This window comes from Anser anser, assembly GCF_964211835.1.
Source record: "Anser anser genome assembly, chromosome: 10".
NCBI lineage: Eukaryota > Metazoa > Chordata > Aves > Anseriformes > Anatidae > Anser > Anser anser.
The window spans coordinates 18,778,460-18,797,946 of NC_139730.1; the positions used below are offsets into that span (position 1 = coordinate 18,778,460).

The following is a 19,487-nucleotide window of genomic DNA, read 5'->3' on the forward strand; positions in this document are numbered from 1 at the left end:
ATTATTATTATTATTAATACTATTATCATTATCACTATTATTATTATTATTGTTATTATTATATTCCTGTCTTAATAAACTGTCTTTATCTCAACTCACAGGCTTCACTTTCCCGTTTCTCTCCCCCATCCCAGAGAGGGAGTGGGGAGGGTGAGCGAACGGCTGTGTGGTGTTTAGCTGCCAGCCGGGTTAAACCACAACAACAGCTAAACGAAGCACATTGATACTGCTTTCAAACATATGTACTATCTAAAAGGCAAGCCTATGTAAAATATTTTTCAAATGAACTTCGTTAAAATTTCTGAAGTATAGTTGTATGTGAGATGGGGATTTCCTGTATATCCAACAGCAGCAGAAAAGTAGAAACTTTAATTACATATCCTATAAAATTCTTTGGGTCATCAACTTCAGGTGATGCGCCCTTATTAAAGCACTAAAATGTTTCTAGATTCATTGCAGTGAAAACAAAGTTGTCAACAGCAGTGTTCATCTACTAGGACAGCAAACTGATCACCAATTCCTACATGAGTAACAGAAAGGTTAAGAAAAAGGTCTTCAACAGGAGGACTTTTTTTTAGTCACAAGGGACAAAGGAGGAGGAAAAAAAAGACCAAAGAAAGTTATATACAGAGAAGCCATTTAATGCAGATTTACCATAAGGCAAGGTAACCATGCTTGAATGTTATGGACTGTAGAAACTCTATGAATGCATTGTATTTTAAACACTTAATCTGTTTTACAAACTATGTACATTCTTCTGCTAAATAAGATGAATTGGGATTCAAGAAGCAGCACATCCTGACAAATCTCCTCCTAAAGGCATCCATTAATATAAATCAACAGTAGCAATTTTGTTTGATCATTTATTTGTGAGAATCATTAAGGTTTATTAGCATAATTATTCCCTGTGGGACTTCATGCCACATAAATGAGAAATGGCATTATCAATATTTAAAAGATAAGTGTGTAATGTTCAGAGTACTTAAACAGTACTCTGCAGGTGGTGTCCAGCTGTAGCAAATTAGAATAGGTTTGATTTCTAAATTGTAGAAATACAATTTCGACTTAACTGTTCATTTCAGAAAGTACTAAGTTTGCATATCGTACAAAGCATAAATGCACAACCAAACTCTAGTTACTGCTTACATGAAGTGTGTATACATTGTCTTCTGATGTCAGGTGGCCAACTTGTCTTTATACGCCAAATGGGAAGCAAATGTCTTTTACTGGTCAAAGTCCTTTTGTTATTTTCTTTTTTCCTTTTTACAGTTCTATATGATAACCTTTCTCAGTGAAGGAAGAGAAGAACTTGCTGCCTCATCCTCCTATCTCCTTCCAAACCAAAGAGTAGTTATGGCATTGTCATATCTCCTCATCCCTACAGACAGCGAAGGCCCCTGCGTCCCTGCTGTAGCTCTGTGACCAAACCCAGCTGGTGCCTCTGCGCAGCTCTGTGATCATCTCAGTACTAGGAATGAGATGGTTTATGTGAGCATTTTTTGAGGCAGACAGAAGGGACTGACTGCTTAGCAAAGCCGCTTGGGTGAGATTGCCCCAGTCCTGCACCTGGGCAGGCTGCTGCCTGAGGCATGGCATGGGCTCTAAGCTCACAGCCTGCAGGGCAGGTGCTTTCAGGTTTTTGAAGGATGCCAAGGAGTTAAGAAGAGAGTATGTGGGAATATAAGTCCAATGATTTGAGAGAGGTCAGATGAGTGAACTGTCTTCTTGTGATCTGATCAGGGGGAAAACTGTGTCTTTTGTTCCTCTTGCTGCTGCTAGAGCAAGTGCCAAACAGCAAGCACAAGCAAGAGTGCCTGCTGCTTTCGGGTAGAGTTGCCAAAGGTTCCTGCACAGACCAGCTACCATCTCGGTTCTGCTCCATGTGAAATCTGTGCCCTGAGGGAACTGACAGCTCAGAGTCCAACGGTGGGTTGGGAAAGGACAGCTTTTGGGGCTGGGTGAGCCCCACATTTTGTGGCATACCTTCAGGGTGTGAGGTGGGGAGCGTGGTGCTGAGCTGCGGCCACGCAAGGAGGCCTCTCAGGCCCTCTCCATGGCTGCAGGCAGTGCCGCAGTCCCCGCAGCTATGCAGCCACCAGCACCAGTGTGTTCTTTCCAGGGACACAGCAACCAAGTCAGGGTGAGAGGCAAAGGGCTGGGAACACCTGGCAGCCAGGCCTCTGGGGGCTTCATCTGGTCTATAGCAGCACAGAGTAATTCACCAGTTCACTGGTGATTTTTTTTTTTTTTTTTGAGCACAAAGTTGCTGTTTTATCAGCAGTGAAATGTGTCATTAACTATTGTGCCCTCTTCTTTTCTCTGAAGGCTTTTGAATAAAACATCAGGGAGCCTACTAAAGGTGCCCCAGGACTCCTGCAGATGTCCCCACACGGGGCAAGGAAGCAGAGCCTTCACCAGCCCGGGGCTTTTTCCAGAACTCTGCTGAGCTGACTGGCAGGATGAAATGCCAGAGCAGGAGATGGACACAGGCTTTCACATTGCTCTCAGCCCTTTCTGGGGTTGTTGTTTGTTTTCTGTTTATAGTCCTTCGGTTGCCCTTCCCGTTGTTTTAGTGATGTTGTGGCTTAGGGTTACAGTTAGAGACTAGCTTGTTAAATACTTTGTTAGATGCTGAATTCTGAAAATGTCAGTTTTATTCTGTTTTCCCCTCTCTGCTAAACTCCCCTTTAGAGTTCCTCAGCTTTTACTTATACACAAATGTTAAAATGAACTCTTTGGAATTACTGTTTGGTGTGTCTTGCAGGAAGGAGAGGGGTTCTGCTTTCTTCTAGGCACATTTCTTGGTGCTCTTTTGCACTCAAATTAGAAATATATGCAAACACCTGGGCTTGGTGCTTCCAAGGAATTAGGCAGTCCAGGGAGCATGTGCCATCTCACCCTTTTACTGGGCACATACTTTACTATGGGGGCTAATACAGGGAGGAGGAGAAGAGTAAAGCTCAGCATTTGACAGATTTTTCTCAATATCTTTTTCAGTCATGGAAACGATAAATATTCCTTCCAGAGTTGTGCTTTCTGATGGTAGTGCGTTAAAAATGCTGGAAATGGAAAACATGACCAGGTAGAGTGCTTAAGAGGCAGGCAGAAGCTAAGTGCACGATGATGGCTGGGTTGAAGGCAATGACTGGTTTTCCTCTGAGACAGTCCCTTTCCCCATCTTGGCAGATGAGCTGGTTTCAGGATGGTCACTCAAATGTTTCTTTTGAACCCCATGCAGAAAAGACAATGAAAGATAAGAAAAAGTAGCATAAATGCAAGTTTGTTACTTAATCTCTGTTTCCAAATTAAATGCTGCAAATGGATCTTGTTATCTTGAAGGGCACTTCTTAACAGATAAATAGATCAGAGTGTTCACACAGAAGTCTGAGTAAGCTTCATACAACTGTCTTGATGAGCTTTTATAAGCAGAATTGTCATACCCATAAACATTTAGATTCTCAACTAAACATCGCTGCCCATTTTCATTACAAAGAAATCGGTCCTTTTGCTTGAACTCGTGATCTCAATTCTTTTTCAGTTTAACTGGGGGAACAAAAGTTTGAATTGAAGTGGATAAAGCTCTTGCTGCACGAACAAGAATGTCATAGTAGTTTTACGATCATCTTTACACAGAACTCTGTTCTGCCTAGGACATTTGCTTAAAAAAATGATTACAGGTAAAGCAGAAAGTCTGCTAATTGCATCTTGTATTTTCCCCTGTGTTTGCTAGTTGGATTAAAAAGAGCATGGTGGACATGGCTTTCAAATTATTTTTTAATCACTGAATGCTAGGAAAGTTGTGCCAAATGCACTTGAGAAATTCTCTGCTCCATAACCTGAGGAGATCTACTAGCCAGGCAGGCAGTTGGCAGGAAAGTTCAGACTGTGTTGTGTGCTGTAAAAGCTTGTTTCCCAGCTCACTGAATGGAACACAATTCTGTTGGCTGTTGTACAAAATTTGGCTGACGTTGATGGTATAGGTATCCTGAAAAAAAAGACAGCAATTATAAGAAGCAATTGAACTCTGTAGTATAGATTAAAATAATAAGAAACTATAGAATATATAGGACACTTACAAAACTACTAAGCAATGTAAATAATGTTGATTGAATGAAGGGTTGCAGAAAGCCACAAACTTAGTTTGTTAGGAGTAATAGGAATAGGACAGAAACTACAGAGACAGAAGCACCCAGAGAAGATACAAAAGAAAACAGCCAATGAATCTAAGGCAGCCTCCCATCTTAACCCTGAACAAATCCTGACGGGTTGAACGAAGTTTGGAAAGAGACTTGAAACTTAGTGAAGAAATAGTGTCTTGATTCCTTGCTTTTGTTTACAGTGTCCAAATGAGTTTGGTCTGCATGTTTCAAGAAGCACTTGTGTTTTATGGCACTGCTGATGTGGAAACAAAGAATTGACAAGGATATTATGGAGGTAAGACACCATGGGATGAAGAATGGTTTTGTCAACATGTAAGCCTGGAAGGGACAATGTGATCATCTACCTGCGTGAAAGCAGAATCAAGTGTAGTTGCACTACCTTACTGTTTTTATTTTTAAAAATCCTCTCTACAAAATAGCTAATGAGTCTGTTTTAATTTAAGTCTGCCCTTTTAACTAAAATAATAATTATTTTGCGTCCAACCAGCCAAAATCCCCTTTATAAGAAACATTGGGGTGTAATGTTGTCACTGTGGAGTAAAATTCATCTGTAGTCTTCGGAATTTATGTATTCAATTTTTTAGAAACTCTGTGCTTCCTCAGAAGAGCGGGTGGGTGCTTTAAGAACTTAAATAAGCCAGTAATAAATATTAATAGGAAATATTTAGAACTCCGAGTTTACTTGGAAATATATGCTGTATATGATGCTGTGGATATACATTCTAATTGGCTTTGCTACGTCCGCCTTTAGATGCCCACAACATTTACTTTTGACTAGTACAGCTGAGCAGAGATGGAAACCTGAAACTGAAGCAAAGAACATGCTGCCCCTATAAGACTAATTGCTGTTCATGTCCTTTTCACAAACATCCTTTCTGGCCTGAGACTCCGTTTATTCTCTTTATTCTTTGAAAACTCAATTATATAGCTAAATATTTACTAAAACCACATTTTCTCATCAGGAGCAGCTGCATTTTTGCCGAACGGATTTGAAGCACAGAATACTTTTGTTCCTTGTAATATTTTTGTTTACAGTCCATAATGTCATAAGTAAAAGATCACTTCTGCCTGCTGTTGCCCTGGGACATATTTTCCCCTCTACTGCAGAGTAATCCTCCCCCACCACCACCACCACCCTCCCCCCCAAAAAAATTATTTGTAGTATTAGTGCTCAGATTTTCTTGACAGTGATAGCCCCTTAGCTGCTAAATCTGCTATCCCATCCATCACTAACATCAAGGAGAGCAAGCATTAGTTTCTCTGTGACTTATCTAGGTCTTTAGTAGATCAATACCACTGCTCAGATGTTTCAGACTCTTCCCTGTTAATTCACATTTATCTTTTCATCCAAAGAAGGTAAATTGTCTCACAGAGACACCATGTTATCCCCAGTAGTGGCTTATATTGTTGCAAAGTCAGCATGACCCACATATCTTATCTCAGCTGGAATGCATTTGTCACTGTCACATGGTATGATCATCTGGTAAAATGCCCTAGAAAAAAGGTAAACCTGCAAAATGGCATCACTTTTTTCATTTAATGACCTTATCTGCTGTGTGCTCCTGCATAACATTTGGTTTAAACCCCTAAAGTAAAGGAAACCACCTCTTTCCCTTTAATGCTCCATTTTGTCATTTTTATCATGAGCAAAATTTTCGTTCCTCAGCAGTCTTCATTTCTGCAGTGGTAGATTGATCAGTAGGTGGTGATACTGAGGCTGAGAACTGAATCGTTTGTTAATATGCTCTGTTAACCCTGAGAAAGGGCTGCTGAATTTAATGCTTCACTTGTACAGTTGGCTGCTGGTTTACCCGATGCTTTTCAGGCCCTGGGAGTTTTTAATGGTGTTAGGAAAAAGGAATGAGAAGCAGGTCACTGACCAGTAAGCTATAAACAGACTACTGCAAGAAGAAATGCTGTATGAAACAAGAGTTTGATGGTAAATATGCAACTGGGACTCCTTCCTTTCCAAACTGTAGTAAAGTAGACATTTCGCTATCTGTTATTCTAAAAACTTGGTAATTTATATTATGGAAAGAAAACTTAAGTATAAACACACTTGGCGTTAAGGAGTCTGATGTAGCCGGCTGCAAAACGACTGGGTTTTCACTCTGTTCTTTCAGATGTGTTGAGCAACTCTGTCCAAGACTACAAGTGTGGCCTTTAACTGAGAAATTAGTTGGTGTCATCCATCAAGGAGGTCTGCTTTTTGACATAAGGAAAAGGTAGGTCCACTTTAAACACAGTGCTAGACTTCTTTGCAAATAACAATCTACCACAGAGGCCTCTGCTAGGAGCAGTGACCTGCTGTGATCGCACAGCTGGGAGGAGCAGCAAAAGCAGATGCTTCCCGCAGGTGGAGGTGGATCATTCAACAGAGACAACCTTGCTGGGGAGAATGGGAAGTGCTAGGGCAGAAGAGAGAAGTGCTTGCTCAGATGCAGGTGTGTTACCCACGTGCCTGCATGGCCAGCAAGTTTGCAGATGACCACAATGAGGGGGTGCAGTCAGTTCTTTGGTTGAGGGGGACTGAGCAGCAGCCCCCTGGAAGCTACGGGGAAGGTATAGTGGGAGACTGAGACACTAATGGCTACAAATTGAAAGAAGGGGGAAGTTCTGGATATAAAGGGAAAAAAAAAAAAAAAAGACAAGCTTTCGGACGGGAGCCTGCAGTTCTTGGGGAAGCTCTCAAGAAAGAATAAATGAGACCAGCAGTTGTATTTGAATTAGGGGAAATTGTTTTCCATCTCCAAGTATTTAATTTAATAAAAGGAGTAGGGCAAGGGTTGTTTCTGTGCATATGGTTGTTTGTGTGGGGTTTCTGGAATATTTTCCCTTCACCAATACACTGGGTGATTGTACAGGCTGAAAGGTTGCTTTCTGTTTGGAGATCTGTGCACACAGTATGTTTTTTGAACTTCCCAATGGCTTAATTTATGTTGGAGAAAACTATGAGGGTATTAAAGGTAAGAGTTTCTGAACACAAGCTGCCGTAAGATTTGAGGATAAAAGAATTCTCTGGTTGTTTTTTTTTTTTTTTTCTTTACATTATATATTCACTGGAGCAAATCTGAAATGTATGGGAAATCAAAGAAAAATGAGGCACTGAGGACTGTAAACCTCCAAGTATTTTCTGTACTGGATATTAGTGCTGTGGTCTGTCCCTTCTGTGAAAGAAACACTGCTCATGAATATTGCTGATATACAAATGCAAGCCACCTCTTAATTTTAAGGACTCTGTAAACTGACTTGCTGGTCTCATGTATGTTTTTCAAACACTTTCAATCCCGGTTTTCTCTCTGAATGCCTTGCTCTCCTGGAGACTGAAGCTAGGTATATTTAATGTTCTTATTTTAGTGTTGCTGTTCCAAATTAAGGACATGTGTGCAAAAATTAAATTCTACATCTGAAGGCTATTTACTGTTGCTTCCAGAAGTAAGGTGAGGGGAGCTGATTTTATTTTCTTTGGCAAGAAGGAAAATTCCATTTAACTGAGGCATATGGCTGTTTACTCAGGAGAAGGGAGTAGCAGAGAATGTTCATGGTGTTTCTGCCCCAGCTCAACCCTCTGCTTGCATCAGTTCGGTGGCCTATAGTTGTTTGGGTAGCTTGTTTTTCTCAAGTGTTGTGCGAGAACATTTTTCTCTTGAAAGTGTGAAGAATACCCAAAGCTTCAGAAAGTATTACACTAATCTTGGGCATTCTAATAAAATATTGGAAATTGATTTAAAATAATGAGTGTTCCCATCCCACATATATACAGATTGAAGCGTACCTAGTACAGAATCAATAGAAACAGGCAAACTTTTTGTTTTACCTGTTCCTGAAAGGTTTTTGTCTTAAGGTTAATTGTTTTAATTATCAAATAGGTGACAATGAGTTTTAAATACTATTTTAAATGAGCTTAAATGCCTTTAATCTCACGCAACTCTGTAGAAAGGAAAATAAATCTGAGAAAAGTGGCAGAAGGTATTTGAGTAGAGTTTGGGTTGATTTCCCTCCAGGAGCAAAGCCATTTGGGAGAAATTCTTGGAGTGAGCATCTGTGTGCTGTGTAAGGTGTCTCTGGAGAAGCTAGGGTTAGATTTTCCTTCCTTTTTGCCCGTCGGGTTTGAGCGAGGCACACTGAGGAACCTTCCCAGGACCCCTCTCTTCTGGTGAGGGCCATGGCTAGTGCTCCCTGACTGCTTCCCATTTGGCAATCGCCATGAAGGACAGAAATTCGTAATTAAATGCTGCCATCTAGTTTGTGTGCTTAGAGATGCGTAAAGCAAAATGCTGTTTTATGTAGTACTCGGAGGGGAGTCGCTCCAGGAGCCCTTCTGGCAGCCATCCCGGCCACCATTTTCCCGCGGCCGGGCCCTTGCCGCCGGAAGGTGAGGCCGGTGCCGCCGGTTGCCATGGCGGCGCGGGCGGCTGCGGGCGGGCCCGGCGGGCGGGATGGTGAGCGGGGATGGCGGGCGGGCGGCCGGCGGGCTCCGGCAGGGTGGCCCGGCAGGGTCTGTCAGGGCGGCCCGGCGGCACCGTCTCTCTCTTGTCGTCCGCAGGCGGCGGCGGCGGCAGAGGAGCGCGGCGGGCGGCGGCGGGCGGCCAGGCTGTGGGCTGCGGTGGAGCGGGAGCGGCGGCTGGACGAGGCCGTGCGGAGGGTGAGGGCCGCGCCGCGGGGCCGGTGCAGGCGGGAGGCGTTCGTCGCCTGAGGTCACTTTTGCGGAGCGTCCCGAGGGCGTGTAAAGCCGTTCAGCGGCGCGGTTCTGTAATTTGTCGTCTTCCAAATGCGAGTTGTGACGGGAACTGTTTGCCCCGGTCAGGACGAAGAGAAGAAGCAGCAGAGGGAGCAGGAGCTGGAGCAGGAGGAACGGCTGGCGGCTGAGCTGGCCAGGCTCAAGCACGAGAAGCTGAAGGATGAAAAGATGAGGCAGCAAGTGCGGGAGAACAGGTAAAGACTCGAATACCAGGTTGCCTTCTTTGAAATCTTCACCCATCAGCTGTTCCTATAAATCAAACTCAGCCTTGATAACGGTACTATAGTATTCAGCCTGTTGCATCTCTCAGTTGTTTGTTTGTTTTTCCTCCTTTAACGTAGTTTGGACTGAGCCTCAGATGCAGTAAGATTACACTGTGGGATGGTTTCTAGCAATGGAGAGGAGCTCTTAGTATGTTCAAATCAGATACACACAATTTACTATTTTAGAACAGGCTTTAACTTTTTGAACTTTGAAACTTTTCTTTTTCTGCTCTTCTGTTTGAGCAATGTTTTTTTTATCTAAAATCAGGCTTTTCCCCTGAGAAATAAAACGAATGTTTTGTTAAGATAGCAGTGTATCTTTTATGTAACTTCCTTTTATTGGTTGTATCATTGGCTTTCCATATTCTGTATCTGTTAAATTCCCGGTATATCCTTGTAATATTATGGAAAGGTTGAGAAGAACAGTAAATACAGTATCGTGCTCAGGTTTCTTATTTGTACAGATGTCATGGGTGAAAATGGTGATGAAGATAAAAGAAAACCTAAACAAAACTAAAACCATTTTCCTTTTCTGTAATACATTCTGAAGAAACGTTCCTAAGGAATTACTTATTTAAGCTTATTTTAAAGGTATTACCTAGACTTGTTTCAGAATAGTTAGGAGTCCTTTAATATATCAGTGGAAGAAAGGAGTTCTGTGACTTTTGCAGTGATTACTCTGGGTTATGGACAGGTTATATATTCCATTAAAATGTTTTGGGAACATTCTGGTAACAGCCCTTGTGTCTTTTCTGACTACTGCAGCTTTTGTCTCCGAGCTCTGCAGATTTCAGCTTCCTGAGTTGCTGCACATGCAAAGACACCAATGTTCTCCAGTGGTTTGGCTGGCTGGTTAATGTCAGCACTCATTTTAACTTTGTGTTCTGTTACTGTGGGCTGAGATTTCACACAAGAAATTTTGTTCTTGACCTCAATAGGATGAGAGATTTAGCATGTATTTTTAGAAATCTTTCATGAAAATCCTTCTTTTCCTTCCCTTTGTTGTACATACGCATGATATGCAATAACATATCTCTAATTTATTTGCACAGCTGAAGAGCATCATCTTATTTCTAGTGAGCTGTTGTGTTACTTAACCTTTATTGTGGATACCATAACAATGATCTACAGTATGAAACAATAATATTCAATAGCAAATGTTCATCAGTTTATAATTCTTATTGTAGCATTATTTCAAACCAGTTGGTATTTGTGGTTTAGTTTTTTGCCTGTTCAGTGGTTGTCTCATTGTTTCTTTCTGTTTGAGAATTTACATCATTTCAACTCCAGTAAAGAGATGTGATCTCTCAATATGCTTTCAGTGGTGGAAGGCTCTTTTTTTTTTTTCCTATGGATACCTTGTAATAAGATGAACTTCTTTTTTTTCGCTTAGTCTTGAACTTCGAGAGTTAGAAAAAAAACTGAAATCTGCTTACATGAATAAGGAGCGAGCTGCACAGATTGCTGAAAAAGAAGCTATACAGTATGAGAAAATGGTAATTAGTTTCAGCGTATCCTAGCGTGTGGTTTTCAACCAAGTCCTATTTTGTTCTCAGAAGCCACCAGAGTGCTTTAACTTTTTGTATAGATTGTATTAAAAATTCTCTTTGAGGCTGGCCTTTTTATCTAGATTATCGCTAAGTTTAAGAATTCAGTGTATACTGAAATCTGTTTTTTGCTGTGGAGAACTGATTAGCCATAAGAAAAAGGCTTGCTTTGCCACTACAGTCAAAGTAGTAGTGAATTAAGCCGTGTGAAGGGATATAGTTTTTATTTCACTGTTTTTGTAATGTTTACTGAAGTTAAAACTATTATACGCAGTTTTGTGGTGAATCCTTATCTCAGAAGCAGATGGTTGAAAATGCTTTTTACTGTTATTAAACATAAACACGTCTGAGTAACTTCAAAAAAGAACTGTGAACTTTTATGTACGTATAGGGTAATGTTGGTGATCAGGCAGGTGATTCTAATTACATTAATGTTTGATGCAAAATTTAAGTAAATTGAGTAATTAAGTAAATCCTCACTTTATTGAGGATGTTCTGTATAGTTCTGTTACATGCTGGTCGCTATGCCATTGTGAGCTAGTTTCACTCATATTGTGAACACTCTACTTGGTCTTAATAAAATATATGGCTTCCTTGAAGTATTGTTAGTTCTTCTCAAGTTGTTTTGATAATGGTGATTCTCTTCAAGGGTTCTACTGAAGGCATGAAGCATGTTAAGGCACTATATGTGTTTGTGTAGAGGGAGAGAGAAAGATTAAGGTGGAAAACATTCTATTTTTGTAATGCAATATAATTCCTTTTATATACTGTGTAATTTTTCACTGCAAGTGGAAGCAAAAAGGAATCTTACATTGCTTTTTTTTCCCCTTGTAGAAACGTGATGCTGAAATAGCCCAAAAGATGAAGGAAGAGTATGAAAAGGTAGCAAAAGAAGAAAGTTCTGCAGAACTAAGGCGAAACAAGGAGAAAATAATGTATCAGCAAGAACTGGAGAAACAGCTTGAGGAACAAGACAGGAAGAGGCAGGATGCTTATGAAGAGTTTCTAAAAGAGAAACTCATGATTGATGAAATCGTAAGGAAGATCTACGAGGAAGACCAAATGTTAGTTACTTTGAATTTTTATTATTTTTAATTTAAACTTAAAACTGTATATAATTCTATGGGGAAAAATTAACTTGGATATGCCTATTTCATAGGGTAAGGGCCACTTCAACAAATTATTCCTATTCAAGAAAGATTCTCTTGGTCCCACTTTAGTAACAAGAGAGACAGTTGCATAGATTTTGCTGTGTAAGAGCCAGAATATTCTTGTCATTTCAGTCAATCGTCTTGTTCCCCAGATACAAAATCCATTTTTTTTTTTCAAGGAGCGCTTCCATTAGGACTGTCATGCTGGAAATGACTGCATATCACAGATTTCTACCTTGCCTCATGTCCCTACCTTTTCGAGATACATGTTAAAAATGAAATATGTTGTGTGCTATGTCTTAGGGCCATGGATAAGAAAGGAGTTTTGTGAGGGCATGATGGTAGTGGGATGAGAGTTTAGTATAAATGAATAAAAAGGTTCAGGGCTTGTGAGGCATTTGGGCTATTGGGCTTCCTTCTCTCTGTTGTTTGGATGGAGCATGTATAAAATAGAGTAACAGTAAGCACCTATGTGTTCAGTCTGTCCGGAAGGAAAGGTATTAAACATGAGATTCATTTTCAGGGATAGTTCATTAATTAGCATTTATAATTCAGGCATCTGATTTCCTGCTGAATGGGTAAGGAGAGTCATCTAAATCTTCATCTCTGGAATATATTGTTTATGATGAGCATATGGTCTGTTTAATGTCACTGCAGTATGTTAGATAGCTACTTATGCACTTTTTTTTTTTTTTTACCTTATACAGGGAAAAACAACTGAAGTTCGAAAAAATGAGAGCAACTCAGATGCACATTGACGAATTTAAAAAAGAACAAGCTATCTGGAGGCAGAGGAAACAGGAAGAGATGGAAGAAGAAAATAAGAAAATCATGGAGTTTGCCAGCCGTCAGCAACAAAGAGAAGAAGAGCGGATGGCTAAAGTTCGAGACATGGAGGAGAAAAAGCATAGACTTCAAGCCATGGTATTGAAATTTGATATTATAAAAGATTATTTTGTATATTTCTGTCTTTTGTTCAGAAATCCTTCCTTCTTGTAATAGATTGCCCAGAATCTACAAAGAGAACAACGGAAGCGTGAAGAACTGGAACAAATACGACAAGAGCTGTATCTGGAAGAACAAGCAGAGGCAGAGAGGAAGAAGGAGATGGTAAGTGTTGGCAGGTAGCTGAAATAGTATCTTTGTACTGGGTGGGGGGAAATTCGCTTTGCCTGGACTTCTGCAGATACTTGTATGGATGTTTTGGCACTTGGCAGATACCGCTTTTTTATATGTAGTACATGTCCTCTGTTTATACGTGCATAAACTGTTTAAGGGAGAATGCAAGTGGAGAGGAGTACTGCAACTTTGCCATTATTCCTGCGGAAGATTTAGGTTAGTGGAGCTGGTCTGGATGAAACTTTAGTAAAATAAAAACAGAAGTGTATATGCAGAAAAATATAAAATTTATGGATTAGTTATGGGTAAACTAACCTAATTTAAACAGACCAGATAGGAAAATTTTAAGAGAAAATGAAACCACTCGAATTGCTGATCTAGAAAATAAGTAATAAGGTGAAAGCTGGGGGACAGTATTTTACCCAGTATTCCTCTGTCCATTAACTTCTGATGTCTGTGCGATGGAGCAGCTCTCCTTTAGTCTCTGGGAATTGTCACTACAGCCATGACACTTACAAAAACGTTTTTGTGAGAGTATATCCCATATGCAGTTCCTTCTGCATCTGAGGATGCTCTTCAAAGGCCAAGTAACTCCCATTTCCAAAACTTTTCTTCTAACAGTGCTGGCAGGGTAATTTATGGATGGATTTTTATTTTTTTTTTTACACTTTGGATTTTGCAAAGTCTCCTGTGTTCATCATGACTTTGGGATGGTTTTGAGGGACTTCCTTTGGCCCATTTTAGTATGTGAGCTGCCTCAAAGCAAAAAGCTCAGTTCTGACAGGTTTATTAAATTAACTGAATTTCATAGAATCATAGAATGCTTTGGGTTGGAAGAGACCTTAAGGATCATCCGTTACCACCTCCCTGCCATGGACGGGGACACCTCCCACCAAACCAGGCTGCCCGAAGCCTGTCCAGCCTGGTTTTGGGCACTGCCAGGGATGGGGCAGCCACAGCTTCTCTGGGCAGCCTGTGCCAGTGCCTCACTGCCCTCATAGAAAAGAATTTCTTCCTTATAGCTAATCTATATCTCCCCTCTTTTAGTTTAGGGCTGCTACCCCTTGTCCTATCACTACACCTCCTGAGAAGGAGTCCCCCTGCAGCCCCCTGTAGGTACTGGCAGGCTGCTGTAAGGTCTCCCCAGAGCCTTCTCTTCTCCAGGCTGAATGACCCCAGTTCTCATTCTGTTGTTTCTTCTTTCTGTTCTGGCAGAAAGTGTCTCTCTCCAGCAGACTGTGTTTCCTAAATGTACCATGCCGGACAAGCAGTTTGTATGTAAACCTCGTTTTTGGAGGAAAAATTCTGTCTTTTGAATTTCCTTTGCCATCCCTAAGGTATTTGTTTTTCTTTGAACCACGAAAACAACTGAAGGTTTAGGATACTCTCATGGTCCCCTTTATACATTGTCATGCTTCTTCTTAAGGTAAAATCAGTAACTTGCAAGTTCAGGTTTAAGCTATGCAGTTTAACTGCTTGCTTTTTGCACATCCGTTTGCTTTTTCCTGCCTACTTTGTCTCTCATCAGATTTTAGATAAAATCTAACACAGATAATACGTAATCCTGTTATTCCTAGGGAGTTGTTCAGGAGGAATGTCTTGTTGACCCACTTCATGCTCATGGAGAAAAAGTTTCTTTTTTTTTTTTTTTTGGACTTAATTTTGACAGTCTTAAGACACTTGCCAAACTGGTTAATACTGGAGACCACTGTTAAATATGGAATGCTTGCTCCACTCATGTATGCTAGAAGGTAGCAGCTACAGTAATTTTTATCTGAGACAAATCAGGTAGCTGAAGTTTGAATTTTCCAAAGTATTTTCAATAAATAGCATTTTATTGAATTTCCTTTATAGGCAGAAATTGAAAAGAAAATAAGGCAACGTCTAGACTTAAAGCAAACATATGAAGAGCAATTTGCTTTAAAGAAGATAGCGCGACAAGCTATGCAAGAAGAGGAAGAAGCCTTCAGACAACAGATGTTGGCCAAGTTTGCAGAGGATGATCGCATTGAACAGATGAATGCTCAGAAACGAAGAATGAAACAGCTTGAACACAAAAGGGCTGTGGAAAAACTTATTGAAGACCGTCGCAGGCAATTTATTGCAGATAAAGTAAGAGAAATGTTCAGTTTTGCTGTTGGTCTGAGCCAAAACATTTTAATACGAGAATACTTTCTCTATCCTGTGTAACAAGGCTATTGTTACAAGGGAAAGGTGACAAAGGAATTGCAGAGAAATGGTTGAGGGCAGGAGGTGGAAAGCAGGCCTTTGTTTTAGTTTGCTGACAAGAAAGAAGTCTTTAGAGACAACTTTTTACAGCTGAAAAGATTAAAGCCTTTAACAGCTGTAGATTGTGGTATACTTGACATGCTCTGCAAATAGCTCTTCAAGAGCCATATGATCAGTGATACAACTGTTGCCCACTTCAGCCTCCTTCATCAGGCAGTACTGCTGATGATATGTAAGAAGGGGAAAACTCAGCCTTGATTTCAGATAAAGTATTTCCGGGTAGCATCTGAGGAAGAAAAAGCTTGGCATAAACTAAAAACCACCCATGGAATGCTACGCTGTAGTTTTGAGACTGCACGCGCAATATGAACTGCAATTTCTAGTCATCGGCATAAGAACACAGGCCTGGTTTTCCTTTTGCTGGACTAGAGCAGTGAGGCAGGAACAGACTAAGTCAGCTGAGAGTCCACAAGGAACCAGACCTTGACTTACCAAACTTTTTCAAAGGACTTTTAAATAATTTAACTGTAGCCCAAGTCTTGGTATTCAGTCTTCTATTTTGTCTGAGACTTTTATTGTAGTTAGCACTTACTGTTGAAATAGTGTCTTTTTACATATGCTTTTTCATCATTTTCAAACTAATTTTCCCATGACCAGGAGTTAAAATTAATTCAAAGTTCTAAATTTACTTTATTAAAAAAAGTCTCCATAAGTATAGTATATATTGGTGGGAAATAAATGTTGACAGAGCTGAAACTCAATGGTTAAGAAAATTTACTTCTTTATTGTAGGAACGTGAACTCGAAGAAAGGCAGTTAGAGGAGAAAAGACGAGAAAACATTCGTCTAATTGTTGAAGAAGAGAGACAGAAACTCTTGAAAGAGCACGCATCTAAATTACTGGGTTATCTTCCTAGAGTAAGTGAACTGTATTTGAAATGCTTTAAATGATTTATAGAAAAAAAATCACTTTTCTCTTGGCTAGTTCAAAGGTAAGGTTGTATAACTGTGTAAATTACCTGAAGTCAGTGGGTGTCCTTGTGTCAGCTCTCACGTGTTCAGCTTTTCTGAATTAGGCAGCAATGAAAAATACTCTTTATTGCTGTATCACTGCTTGCCCTGTTGATGCATACAGAGATTGTTGAAAGCTTCTGCAGTCCTTTTTGCCCATAAAAAGCTTTTGGATATGGAATGTAAGTTTTTAAGTAAGGCTCTTCCAGCTAGAAAGGCGTCCATTGTATCTAAAAGCCTATTTGATTCAAAATGCCTGTTTCACTCAAAATGGATAAACACCGAAGTTCTGCCTCATTTTGAAGCCTCTGATACAGCTGTAATTCATAATGTTTTTCTAAATGCTGCAAGATACGTTCTGTGGGTCATACGCATTTTAAGAAAATGAAAAAGCTGCTTATTAGAAAAAAAACAACTGCATCAAAAACTTCAATAAGATTTAATGAATGTTTCATGTACTGGTGTTAACTTATTTTTTCTTCAGTATGACCACTAAAATTAGGGTTAGAGATTTTGATTTCTGGGTTCCAGTGCTTCCCTTCCCCAAAACACACTTAGCCTTCCAAAGCATAATTCCTGTTCAAGTTGTTCAAGTATCAGTTGATTTCTGAAATAATTTCTTTGTGTAGGCTAATTTCAACACAACTTAAGGGGCAATAAAGACCCAACTCAGCCAGTGCCTCTTTTCAGTGTAGTTGCTCGGCCGCTCTATGTTAGCACTGACTGCAGCAATTAGAAACTCATCCACTGAAGTTTGTTGATGGTTTTCAGAGCTGTTTGTTTTTAAAGATAGTACTGGCACTAGGGATAGATAAAAGCTTTACAACTTACACAAAAAGATCCATAATCATCTTTTTAATTTGTTTTATCTTCTACATGTGTTTCTTTCCCCTTATTGCAGGGAATACTCAAGGGTGAAGATGACATTAAGCTGCTTGGGGAGGAATTTAGGTTGGCTTTCCAAAAGAGAAGAGAGAATGCATTTTCTGAAGAGGGATGAAATTTCCACAGTCTCCTCTCCTGGTTTGCCACTAGATGTCATCTGATTTCTAATGAAAATTTCTGTTGATGTTAACAGCAAGGAGCTCCTTTTTTTTTTTTTTAAACCAAAAAAGTCTCCATTTTAAGACTGGAAGATCGGATGGACAGCAACTTTTATTTAAATGTGTATTGTACTTGCATTTTTCACCAATAAACTGGTAGAAAATTAAGTTGTTATTTGTCAATTACACAGGACATTTGAGTTTGGGTTGAAGCAATGTTTAAAAATATTTTCTCTAGCAACTGAACAGAACCCTAAGACACTGTAAATTCAGATGAATATTTCATAATGGACTATAACATCCCAATGCACTATTTTTTGTTTTAATGTAAAGATGTATCTATATTTGCATAACACTATTAAAATACTAATCTAAATGTTTCTCCTTACCAATGGTACATCTGAATTACTATTTCATTGCTAGCTCATGTTGCTTTGCTAGTAGGATCTAAGGAGAGAGAGTTCTCATTCTGAGGTCAGAATCACTTCATACCATTACTTCTGTATATAAACTTACTGTTTGTGTGTCGCGTTCCTATTAAGTTGCTCTGTGGGAAGAATACAGTGAAATAGCTGAGGTTTGACAAAGATTCATGCAGCCAGGACTGACCTTTATTGCTCCCCTTCATTAAGGTACACAGCTCACATTTTTATCTAGTCCTTGATTATAACGATGCCATAATAAAATCTTCAAGGAGATAATGCCAGTAAGGCACCTGTGAATATGGAGCCATCACTCCTGATGGTATCCATAAGCAGCAGCTGATGAGCAGGGACAGAGTCAAGTATTTTTACTTGGACTAAATGAAGTAGAAATTTTGAACAATACAACTGTATCAGATTTATAGAGTCATTCATGATACTGAGGGGCAATTCTCATGTATGTTTTTGCCACTCACACTGTAAGATGAACAACTGAAACAAGTTATGAACGTTTTCACAGAAGAGCTGTTGCTGCTTAAACCAAAAATCTGTTGCAGAGAACAGACAATGATGATTTCCAAACATGTTTTGAAAAGGACGTGACATTTTTTGTTAACTTATTTCTGTTGCAATAAGGAATTTTCTAAGACTAAACACTGACTTCTCTTTGAACTGAGCATTACCTTATCTAACAAGCATTTCTGAATACTAAAAAAAAAAAATGATAACAGTTCCCTGGTTGCAATCTTGCTTGCATTCTCTGTGCCTCTTTGCTTACCACAGAAGGGACAGTTTGGCTTCAAACTTCACAATTTGTATTTCAAGTGATACTGCAACATAAGCTAGCAAGCTTTTAAAAGTTAAATAATTTCAACATAAGCAGAAATCAACAAAAAACAAGTCACTGATTTGTTAACAAACATTTTTAGTGCCAAAAGGCTGTATCATTTGAATTCTATTTCAAACAGGTTTTTTTATTGAATCAATAATTTCCCCAGTCAAGAGCTTTCATGAATTCCTCTTCAGTAAAAGAAAGCATCTTAGCAGCTTCAATGTGCATCTCGAAAGAAATAAAAGAAATCAGGATCAGAAGACAAGCTAGTGCGAATGACTAATATAAAGTCCTGCATAATTGAGATAGCTGAAAGGGGCTTCAAATTTGTTCATATTTCCTGTGAAGTTCTCATTTTTTAGTGTAAGGATATTGCAGTTAATTTTATGCTAAATAATGCAACTTCACCTCTAGTAAAATGGGATCAGTAGTTTTTCTTAGTTCTTTGTATTACTTTAAAAATATGTTTTAACAGAGCATGGAAATTACCAGAAAACTGACAACTCCCATGACCTCTAAAAAAACATCCAAGAAACTGTGTATACATTCTTTCAAGCTGATCAATATTCAGCTAACTTTAAAGCCAAACACATCATTGATTCATTCACAGTACTAATGCTTCTAAAATGCATGATTTAATGTTAAATGAATATTTTAGTGAAGGAATACAGTAGCAGTAACAAATAGCATAATCAGCATAAAACAAAGCATAACATTAATACACCTTGAGAGATATCTGAAGCAGACTACTCTGTTACATTGCCCTGTATCTGGGGTTCATTATGGCATGTATATATAGGATATAGCATACATAGGATACTTTAAACGGAACATGGAGTGGAACAAACAAAACTTTAAAACTTATTACAAGGCTATTTTCTGTTTTAAAAGAATGTAATTGCTTGGAAGAACGTCATCCAGGTGACTGCTGAGAAAACACGTACTAAATGGCCAGCACATTTACACAGAG

General features: G+C 39.4%; 2 protein-coding genes across 7 annotated transcripts in view; one reads left to right on the forward strand and one right to left on the reverse strand.

Annotated features, from left to right (window-relative positions):
* Positions 1-14: 14 nt before the first annotated feature.
* Positions 15-19,487, reverse strand: part of TEX9 (testis expressed 9) — a 41,789-nt gene continuing 22,316 nt past the window's right edge. Inside the window, exon 12 of one of the 2 annotated variants that reach the window (XM_083849994.1) lies at positions 15-3,985. In XM_083849994.1, the coding sequence (XP_083706120.1) occupies positions 3,779-3,985 (207 nt within the window). In that variant the 3' untranslated portion in view covers positions 15-3,778. Of the gene's footprint in view, positions 3,986-17,357; positions 18,746-19,487 lie in introns of those variants that run through there. The other variant, XM_083849995.1, reaches the window with a different exon arrangement.
* MNS1 (meiosis specific nuclear structural 1) lies at positions 4,037-17,648 on the forward strand (the record flags this gene model as incomplete). 5 transcript variants are annotated; one of them, XM_083849999.1, is made up of 11 exons in its annotated part: positions 4,037-4,434; positions 6,284-6,385; positions 8,707-8,805; positions 8,968-9,095; positions 10,558-10,660; positions 11,546-11,775; positions 12,570-12,786; positions 12,865-12,972; positions 14,836-15,093; positions 16,002-16,127; positions 17,122-17,648. In XM_083849999.1, 8 exons carry the CDS (start codon positions 9,070-9,072, stop codon positions 17,218-17,220), a joined length of 1,167 nt encoding a protein of 388 aa, XP_083706125.1. In that variant the 3' UTR covers positions 17,221-17,648. The 5 variants fall into 5 exon arrangements, with proteins under 5 accessions (XP_083706125.1, XP_083706123.1, XP_083706126.1 ...); XM_083849997.1 differs by lacking the exons at positions 4,037-4,434; positions 6,284-6,385 and adding an exon at positions 6,527-6,604; XM_083850000.1 differs by lacking the exons at positions 4,037-4,434; positions 6,284-6,385 and adding an exon at positions 6,668-6,722.